The sequence below is a fragment of the Pteropus alecto genome, unplaced genomic scaffold, assembly GCF_000325575.1.
Source record: "Pteropus alecto unplaced genomic scaffold, ASM32557v1 scaffold462, whole genome shotgun sequence".
Taxonomy (NCBI): Eukaryota; Metazoa; Chordata; class Mammalia; order Chiroptera; family Pteropodidae; genus Pteropus; species Pteropus alecto.
In genome coordinates, this window is record NW_006431936.1 from 140920 (window position 1) to 152068 (window position 11149).

The window sequence follows — 11149 nt, forward strand, 5'->3', positions numbered from 1 at the left end:
TCTTTGGAGAGATAGGTAGCTAGAATGTTAAATAATTGAGAAACTATTTTATACATTTGTAAAAATAAAGAAAGCAATATTCACTGCAGTGACATATTGAAAAATTTTAGAGAAGGTCTATGTAAAACGCTTTGCTCCAAGATATGCTTAGCATAACAGAAATTTTGGGATGTGGTGACGGGTGTTGAAAAAACAGCACCAATAGGAATAAATAACATTAACATTGTGATTAATTTTAAGTCATTCTTGAGCACAACCAAAATTAGAGTTATAAAACCTGGCCAAATTTTCCAAATCACTTTGCATGCAGTGATCAATACATGATTGTGGCATATAATAGAATTATCATAAAACTTACATCTGGAGATATACATGATTTCCATATGTGAATTGGAGAATGCTTCCCAGTCCCATGTAACAGGACAGATGTGGCTAATTTAGGGACCTTACATTGGACAGTCTGATAATATAAGACTCTGAAATATCCACAGAAATTCATATGCTATCATTGTAGTCTCTTAATGGCATTTTTAATTTCTTTGTTTCTTAGAGTATAAATGGCTGGATTTAGAAGAGGTGTGATGACTGCGTAAAATACAGCAAGAAACTTGTCCACCCAGGTGATACTAAGTGGCCACAGATAGATGAATATGCAAGGCCCAAAGAATAGCACCACCACTGTGATGTGGGCAGTACAAGTGGAGAGAGCCTTAGATGTCCCATCCTTTGAGTGAAGGAGGACAGTAATCAGAATATAAGAGTAAGAGATCAGCAACAGAATGAAGCAGGTGGTTGCAAGTACTCCACTGTCAGCATTTATCAACATTTCTAGAATATAGGTATCCATGCAAGCTAGTTTTATCACCAATGGAATGTCACAGAAAAAGCTATCCAATTCCCTGGGTCCACAGAAGGGCAGATTTATAATCATAGAAAGTTGGCTTATTGAATGCACAAAGCCAATGATCCACGATGTCAGAACTAACCCGATGCATGTTCGTCTGCTCATGATGCTGGAGTAATGAAGTGGCTTGCAGATGGCCACATAACGGTCGTAGGCCATTGATACAAGTAGCACCATTTCACCTCCTCCTAAGAAATGTCCAAAGAAAACCTGACACATGCAGCCTCCAAAGGAAATGGTCTTTTTTTCCTTGAGAAAGTCTGTAATCATTTTAGGGGTAGTGACTGAGGAAAGGCAGAAATCAATGAAGGAAAGATTGGCTAACAGGAAGTACATAGGGGAGTGGAGATGAAGGTCAGAGATAATTAGGAGCACAATGAAGATGTTGCCTAAAATGGTGATCAAATAAAGCAAAGAAAAAATCACTAGGAGGACGGCCTGGAGCTCCCATGAATCACAAAGCCCAAGAATAATAAATTCAGACACCACGGACTGGTTAACTTCTTCCATTTCATCCAGTTTATTGTAAATTCATCTGAAAACAAAACATGAAATTAGATTTTCTGACTAAACAGTATGTGAATCCAGAGGATTTCTTACACATTGCTGATGAAAGTGTATACTGATATAATCACTTTGGAAATAATTAAGCCTCATCTTGTAAAGTTCAACATTTGCACATTCTATGTCCCAGCAATTCCACTTGCATTTACACACCCAAGATAAATTCTTGCATATGTATATAAGAAGAAATTTATAATAATGTCCATAAGCAAAAAAATGGAATATTTTCCAGTACCATGACAAATAAAGTACAATTATATATAATGATATAGATGTATCTTAATATAACAATATAACAATGAAAGGAAAAAAGTCCTATATGGATTAACTCAGCATAATTTTTATAAAGTAAAAAGCAATAGAAAATTAGCAGTACAGTTTTCAGGACCTTGTATAAAATGTTAAAACCATGTATGCAAAAAAGATATAAGATATAAGATACAATCTTGTGTGGGAAGGCCAATGGTCAGCATAAAGATGAGCACAGAAGCCATTATATGATATTTTCAATTGTTTAAATCTTGTATCAAGTCATGTTTTCACAAGTACACTTTTATTAGTAAAGAAACAAAAACAAAACGGGCATGGAAAAATGGTGAGAGTATGTTATAAATCTAAGATTATGATCAATTCAATACTGTGGACCTGAAATAAAATAAAATTTTTTTAAATGACGTTTTGTTTTAGGGTTATATGGTAGAAAAGAATTTATTTAAATTTGAAAAAACAAATAATATTTAGCACATTATTGAAAGATATTGATTTTTTCAGTAATGAATAAATAAGTGAATCAGTTTAAAAAAAAATATTAATACTAGTCTTGCCAAAATGACAAATCATTTACACCAACAAAAAAAGTTAACTACAGAGCAGATAAACTAATCAAGGAATCGGTGATTAATGATCAGTGAAAGAATAAATGTTCCAGACATAAAGAAAGGATAAATCATGAGCAAGTGGAAGAAAATTTTTTCTATTCATGAAACTCAAAGCTTTTGTACTCTGTAAGAAATTACTCAAATCTGAAATACTTAGGCACAGTGAAATCTCAGGTTTTGTCTTGACTATCGAATTCTAAAGTGTGTTTGAAAGCCCATTTTGCCAGACATGATCTAAGATTGTAGAATACATAATCTGGGGTTAAGTTTCTGATTCAAAACAAGATGACTTCAGAGAAACTAAAATTTGGGAATCTCTGCATGGACTAAAATGATCCAAAGTCTGTGATTAACTCTAGGAGAGAAACTATGCATCAAGTTACTTGCAGAAAAGATTTTTTTATGTGTTACAAATGAGAAAGTTCCTGGGCCCTGAGCCTATGGCTAGACATTTTTAGAGTTAGGTAAATCCTTCCATTTCCAGCATGTGTATAGAAAGTTACTTCCATTCAGTCTCATGTGCCTTAACCTGAGAAGCCATAATTTTTGAAATATAGTTCTCTCAAACACTATTTGGCTGGTGACTTTCTCTTGTGCTAGCGGAGTAAATATCATATACAAACAGATTGAATTTCTTTTAATCACTGTTTCATAACCATGACAACAATCATACTCATTTTACTGCTTGAAAAGCCAAATCAACAGAAGCTAAATGCCCAAAATAATACAGTTAATAGCGGACTTATTAGAGTTAGTTTCTGGAAGGAATGTTGGTTTAGAGATGAGTTTAGTCTGACTAACAAGAAATAGGATTTCTATGGATCAAGAAAAAATAATAAAACTCTTCCTAAGAATTAATGTTCTATGAAAAGTTTATTGACATAAGAAGAAATATGAATGGCCAATAGCTGTATGAAGTATATTCTCTGTATCTATAATAATTCTGTTATTGCTCTTGGCGCTAATTGCTTCAGGTTTTCCTCTAATTTAGTCTGGGCTTATCCTCACTTTTGTCTATAATGGAAGTTGATGTTGTTGTTTAAATTCATTAGAGTGAGCTGATATCAAGGATGAAAATAACAGAATTAGAAAGTAGTAGAGGTAGAAGAGGCTTTTTTATTTTTTCTACTATGGTCAACAAAAATTTGTTGAATATTTTCTTACTTACCACACACTTACTTTATCACTTCTAGGTGCTTTAAATGAAGAAGAAATAGACTTTAGGTGCTGTAGATTATACCAAAGAAGTAAAAGCCTGTATCTATTTCTCACCTAATACTGCTTTAAAAGTTGCTAACATTATTTTAGTTGAATTACAAAAGCAAAATTTGCTGCTAATGTAATTATATTAATATTCATATTAATAATACGATTATGATTAGTTTTAAGCATGTCCTAGGTGGGAGAGATAAATCTCCAGATTCAATAATACAAGTGTAAAATCAAATAACTTAAAGCATAACTCACTAAAGATAATCAAAACTTAAGAAAATAAAAAAGAAAAAGAAAATAAGAAAATGAGACAATTTACATTTTTCCTTTTGAGCTGGGTCATGTGAAAATTAAGTCTCTCTGTCTCTCTGAATACATCCCATGTGCTAGAAACTAGCATTCACACTGTCTAACTTAATCTTCATAATAAACCATGAACTACATCTTAGTATTCTGAGGTTGTAACCTCATTTCAGCGTGTAGCCTGTTCGAAGTCTCAGAGCTGAGAAACAGTGTGACTGGGGTGCACACCCAATGTAATCTGACTCCGGTTCCTCTGTGGTACTATTCTGCACCTCATGCTGGTCGGTTCCAAGATTGTAATTCAATTTCAATGGTAACTGCTGACTGTTATAGCTTTTAAGAAATTTTCCTCCATGTTTTCTATTAGGGTTCTTTCCAAGCTAAATTATTAATAATCATTTTTCTCCAAGTTTGGAAATTTCTGCTAATTATAGTTATATATCTGTGCCTGGAACAGTCTCTTAATCTGGAAAAACTGTAGATTTTGATGATTGTGGCCCTGTGAATATAAATACTTCCTTAGCCAGGACATTTAGGGCACTGTGAGACTATATAAAAAAGCATATCTTTTGATGCTGTGGGAAGTCCTAAGATGTAGCTGGAGGAAGAAATCCTTGATATTTCTGCAATCCATGCAGCAATTCCAAACCATCCCAATTAGTAGTAGGAAAACATGGTATTAAAACTATATCTTAAATTTGATAGAGGAAGGGAATTAAAGGAGAAGTTAAGAAATTTACAGAGTATAGATTGTATCTTCTTACCAGAAAGACCCCATTTTTGACCTTTTTTTCCTCCAAGGATAAAGCATTGTCCATATTCTAGCTAGAATTTGAAATAAAATCATATTGCAGCAAACCACACCATTTTCGTTGGTTTCCAGTGTTCATGGGAGAGCGTGAGGCATATATTCGTCATAGAGAGTAGCCTCTGGGGTAGAAAACTTTTAACCATGCCATACTATGTTCCTTTGGGACCTTTTAATTTCTGAGTTTCTCTAAATTGAGGCTATCACCTGAAAGTATGCCTTTTGTCAAAGACAGAACTGGTGAGTACAATTATGTAAGTGGTAATGATGGAAATTAAGCACAGTTTTAAGACACTTCTTCAGTTAACTTTTTAAAAAAGAAAACCTATTTCAGAACTAAGTTGTCATTTCTAGTCCCAGTAGAAGCCAGGGTGACTTGCGTAACTAGATAGGGGATGACTGGCAGAGGGAGATGAGCTAGTCACTGATGTACTCCAACTGTGCCTACGACAGAGCATCTTGCCTTGAACTGCTCATTTTTTAGGATTTTAATGGAGAGTAGAAAAATATTTTAAAGTCTTAAAAATTTCTGTGATTACTCGAGCAATGTTTTAGATTTAAGATCTAGTAAAAAGCAACATTATTAATATTTTTCTAAATAATAAAACAATAATGGAAACCTACCTTTTATTTGTAATATTTATGAAGTATTCTGTAAATTCAGTTTTAATCAAGATTCCAACACTTAACACGTTTAAGAAGAAAATATAATAGTCTGCCTCTATCTGCCCTTTCCTATTACCTTTTTTTTCACCAGAAAAAAATAATTTGTCTACATTTTGGTGGTTATTGCTTCAGTTTCCTTTCAATGCAATTACATCATTACATGTGCACATATCTGCATATGTATTTGAAGGAGTCTTGTTTACTTTTGAATATATAGGATATGGAAAAGTACTTTAAATTCCAAACTACTTAAAATCAATTAATGCTTTAATATCTTTCATTCCGTGGTTTAGAGAAATAAAGAAAAATTTAGAGAAATTTTATTTAAAATGTACCTTCTTTATTTGTTCAAAAGTAAAGATACATTTTTAGTGTTCTCTTCATACTTTAAGAATGGATGCTTGGGGTTTGGAACGCAAATGTGGAAGGACAATGAGGTACAAGGATAGGATTATTGGTCTTGACAGTAACTGTGTGTGTAATCAGTGATGCGATTTCACTAGTCAACTTGGCTGATGATCAGGCAAAGGAAGGTCCTGTGTCTTGAGACATAGCCTAGAAACATCTCTACATTAAAGTATAATTGATTATGTTTACAGAATGGAAACCATAGATAAATGAATAAATAATATATTTTTATTCAGGTTCCATTGTTTAACTGTTCTAGACAGTATGGGGAATACAAACATATTTAAATGTGGCAACGCAGTAAAATAACCTTGAATATGGAGGGAGGCAGAGTCATAAACCTTCACCTCAACTTCACATAGCTCATCAAGGAAGAGTAGCTATGATGCAGCAGATCTCCAGGATGACTTTCTGTTGTTCATTTCCTTCTCTTTTAATTGTTAGAGACTTTTGCTAAACAGACATCTGACTAGATCTGAGTTATGAGAGACTCTGGACAAGTTCCAAACATTTATCTAAACTTCATAGTTACTGTCCCTCTATCTGGAACAATTTATGTATGTATTCTAGGGAGTATCTCATGGTCATATGATAAACTCACTTAACAGAAGTTGTAATCATTCATCAATTGCCACCAGATGTAGTCTCAAAAGATTCATTCTGATTTGAAATGAAGACTCATTTTGCTCATCCCGGATGTGAACATGTTACTTCTGGGATTATATTGTAATTGTACATCATCATCCTGAGACTTGTGTCAACATTCACAGCTGAATGGGGAGGTCTTGGAATGCTGCCTGGCCAGTGGACCAGCACAATGCATGAAGCTGAGGATGACAACTTAAATAATTGCCTCATAGGGGCAAGCAAAGTAAACCACAACATAAGCTGAGATATGAGAGTTAAAATACATGCACACAATCCAATGACTCAAAACTTGAACTAGTTCCACTGAGGTTTATATTATTCATTAATGTTCAAGGTAGTAAAAAGACCTGAAGTTTAGGTAATTATGAATGGAAATGAGTTGTTGCCAACTCAAAAACGCTTACATATGTGTATACCATAGGGGTTGTTAGTAATTGGTTGAGAAAGAGAGGTCAACATTCATGGCTCAAACCAGGATGATGGATTATGTTACAAAGGACTACTCTAAAACCACTGACTAAATAAGAATTGTAATTTGGGGTTAGGTAATTATTGCACACAAAAAAATTTCCTTGTATATTAATAGATTTATAATTTAATTTTTTATTAAAATTATTGGGGTGACATTGGCTAATAAAATTAAATAGTATATAATTCAACAATATGTCATATGTATATTTCATTGTGTGTTCACCACCCAAGGTTAAATTTTTTTCCGTCACCAAATGTTTGACCCTCTTTACCTTTATGTACTTCCACCCTCCCCCTCTTCTCTCTGGTAACCACTAATCCACTGTCCATGTCCATGAGAGGCAGAGTTTTTGAATGTTGTCCTGGATCTATTCCCAGACTAATGGTGTAAAATGTAATTGGCTAGTGGCATTGAGATCCTTTTGTCAGCAGATTGCTCATAATCTTCAAAGTTTTTTGACCACCAAACTAAAGATGGCCTCCATAAGGTAATAAGGGAGCAATTAAAAATTTTATTCTTTTATTTTGCTTCATTTTTTTATATCAGCTTCTTGTCTGAATGAAAACTAGATATTATTAAGACAACTTAAACTGGGTCTAAGTTCTTTTCCTCACCAATATTTGAAAAAGATCATCTTTTTTCATTTATTTGTTTTTGATTTTTGGTCATGACTAAGGCACATGGTCAAGGAGATTAAGAATCTCTATGGCTTTAAAATTGTACTCACATATTCTTGCAAATTCTAGGCAATGAAGCTCCTAACCAATTATAATGAGAAGAAAAGATAGAAAACCTAAGCCTGATTAACACAATTTTAAATAAGATCAAGACATCTATGAGCTAAAAATTTTTATGCATGGGTAATGAGGTGGGAACAATTAAGTGATGGAGTATTGGATGTACGCTTCTTCCTACATTTCAACAGTACTATTTTGCTGATCTCTTCTTAGATGCTTTAGAGATGACAATTTCTATGTCATTAAGGACCATTTTACTTCTACCTTCAACTTCTTTCCAGGAACTTATGAAACCTTGGGATGTATAAAGTTATGATTTCTTCAACCTGCTGATTTCAAAGCAAAGTTTTCTTTGATGAGATGCCACCTGCTTGGTGTGCTTTATCTTCCTTCTGGCAGTCTGCTCAGGGTAGAAACTGACATAAGACTCTATCTTAGAGGAGCTGATTGATATAATCACATACGACACAGATTCTTTATCTTAAAGAATGTAATATTAGGTTTGTACGTCAAGATTAGTAAATAAAACATTGAACAGCAAAAGTTAGTATACCACTGAAGGCTACAAAATTCAGAGAATTAAAGGATCACTGTGGACAGGAGAGATTGGTGAAAGTGACATGAAGATACCAAATTTTATAGAATAATAAGTAGACTCTACAAAGAAATAGGGGTAAAGAAATGAAATTTCAAAGAGCAGGAACCCCTATTGCATAGTGCATGAAAAAGGATAGTGAGTTGTGTGAACTAAAGAGCCCATTCTCTGAACCCAGGCAGATGCACTCTGAAACTTGGCTCTATCACTTCTAAACTATGGAAACTCAGTCAAGTTAAAGACTCTGGGCTTCGTATATTCTAGTATCTAAAATGGATTTCTTGTATTATATTAGTATTGATTTTTTAATTTATTGGGTTTTTTTTTGTACTATTCTTAACAGTAGCCGAGCAAAGTAGCTCAAATAAACAAAAAAATGCATAATCTACAAAATGTTAATAGTGTACCAGATTTAGTTTACACATCTCACCAGATATATACTCTTGCCCTCTTTCTAGCTGGAGCAACCATAACAATAATGGCCTTTGCCTCTACTACACGGCCAAGCGCCCAATGTGGTTGCTTCTGTAGGTCCCTCATGTTTCTCTCAGGCATCATAAAACATTGTGTTGTCTCCCACCGGCACTTCACCTTGGGCTTCCCATGTCTGGGCTCCTATCTAATTTCAGTTTTCTTCTCCTAAAGAAGAGTTCGAGTGAAGGACTTGTGTGTAGGTAGTTTATGTGAGAAGGGGATCTCTCGAAGTAGGAGAGACGGAGCAAAGGAGATGATAAAAAGGAGGAAAAACCAATATAAATGTACATTTGAGAGCATATGTCATTTGCCCGCAATGTGCAAGATAGAAGTCTACTAATGGAACACTAGAATGACTAAACAATAGAGTAGAATTTAGAATTTCAGGGAGAACCAGATAGCAAACTAATACTTCTGTAAATAAATAAATTAATTAAAACTATAAATAACTTTTGTGGAAGAAATGAATAAAGTGTGCCGTGAGAGAGTTATAGTGAACAATTTGGGTTCTCACCTAGAGAAAAAAGCCTCCCAATAAGTAAGATCTAAGGTCTTTGTCAAGTACACATAGATGGAGAACAAGTGGAATTTTAAAATAATAGTAGCTAATATACATAGTCTTATTGTATTCACATGTGATTTATCACAAAGATAATTTTATTTTTAGTTGAGTATAAATAATTTACCCAGGATCACAAAGCTGTTAAGTGGTAGACCTAGGATTCAAACTCAGCCTGACGCAAAAAATCTGTGTTCCTAGACACTACACTGTGAAAGATGTTAAAAAAAATAGAAGACACTAGTGGAACAAAGAACATTATGTGGAATTGTGCTAGGGGATCCATTGACAGTCGCCTTATTAGCCTTTGCTCTATTCATTCAACGAATAGCAAGAAAACTGTGTGTGTGTATGTATGTGCATGCGCGCATGCGCTTGCATGCTTGCATCTCACAAACAAGAGCCAAGTGCAATGAGAATTAAAAAAATGCTGCTAAGGATATTTATAATCCATCCATTTAAAGTCCAATCCCCATATATGTCTACGAGGCCCTACATGACCTGTTCTTTTTTATTCTTTTGACTGAGTTATTACTATTCTGGGCTTCATTTACTTTATCTACCTCAAATCCTTTGAACATGTTAGGTATGCTTGTGCCTCATGGCATTTGCAGTAGTTGTCCTTCTAACTGGGACATAATTCTCCTAGTTGTCCTTATGTGTAGTTCCCTCATTTCCTTCAAGTCTTTGTTCAATATGACAAAGACTTGAAGGAAATGAGGGAACTACACATAAGGACAACTAGGAGAATTATTTAAAATTCTCAAAGATGCCTTCCCTATGCTGAACATTCAACTTATCACTGTAACCAGCCTGATCCTAAGTACTCACCACCAATCTTATTCTGCTTTACTCTTTTTCTTCCACTGCATTGATTAGTTTCTAAGAAAGAATGGGCTTATTTGTTCTGTTTATTGATACTGCATATTGAGTATTTCCTGTCTTTCCTTACTAGATCCTCAAAGGCATGAGTATTTATTTTACTTTCTAATTTATCTCCAGTAATCTGAGCAGTAAAAGATGATGTGTAATATGCAATTGATATCGGTGAAACTAACAAACAGAATGATTGCACAATATATTTTGAGTAAATACATGTCATCAAATATATATCTTTGATGTGTCATATCGATATTTCTTAGTCTGACACATTGATTTCTGGGTGTGAAATAGACTACAGGAACATCCTCAAGATCATTTGATACCATTTGGTGGCACTCGAGGCAGGACTGAATATTTGCAGACATGCGATTTTGGTAATAAGTAAGCTCTTTGTGTGTGAGGGTGGAAAAGGTTGATATCAATCAGTTCTGAAAGTGATGATCTTAGCCAACCAGAGAAATGTAATGTTAAATCATCGCTTGAAGAACAAGTAAATATTATATTTTATTCAGCCAGGTGGATTTCTTGTTAGTGTGAAAATGAGATATACCTCCACAACAGAGGGTTAGTGAGAAAGCATTAAAATATAATGAATACAAGTTCTGTGCAAAAATAGCTTACTAAGTCGTTGTAGGGGGGAAAACCTATTAACAGAGTACCATTAACAAAGTTGGATATAATTTTACAAGAAATTTTATCGACTGCATATTAGAAGTGGTAAGGAATGAGAATGTCTTAAAATCAGGTTTATTTCAAGGCACAATATGAAGCAAGACAAAATGCATCTAAAGAGACAAAGTAACCATTAAAACCAGACTCAGATATGATACGTTTTTGTATATGTTTCATCCTTTTTTAACATTTTTTTATTTTTTGCCTTTTTGGATACTTGAGTGTTATTTTATATTATTTCTTTATGTTTATTACTTATTTAAACGTATTCATATTAATAATATTGGCTTGTTAGCTTTTTTAGTGGTTGTTTTAGAGTTATAAATATATACTTTACATTTTAACTTATCACAGTCTAACTTCTGCA

The 11149-nt window shown here is 33.9% G+C and overlaps 1 protein-coding gene across 1 annotated transcript; it reads right to left on the reverse strand.

The window, feature by feature from the left end:
* Nucleotides 1-505: 505 nt before the first annotated feature.
* On the reverse strand, nt 506-1414 carry LOC102886554 (olfactory receptor 4K3). The gene has a single exon (XM_015585576.1). The coding sequence runs from the start codon at nt 1412-1414 to the stop codon at nt 506-508; it is 909 nt and encodes a 302-aa protein (XP_015441062.1).
* Nucleotides 1415-11149: the final 9735 nt, after the last annotated feature.

What these genes read in the sequence shown, in the direction of transcription:
- LOC102886554 (XM_015585576.1), bottom strand. Translation starts at nt 1,414, where the DNA reads ATGGAAGAAGTTAACCAGTCCGTGGTGTCTGAATTTATTATTCTTGGG.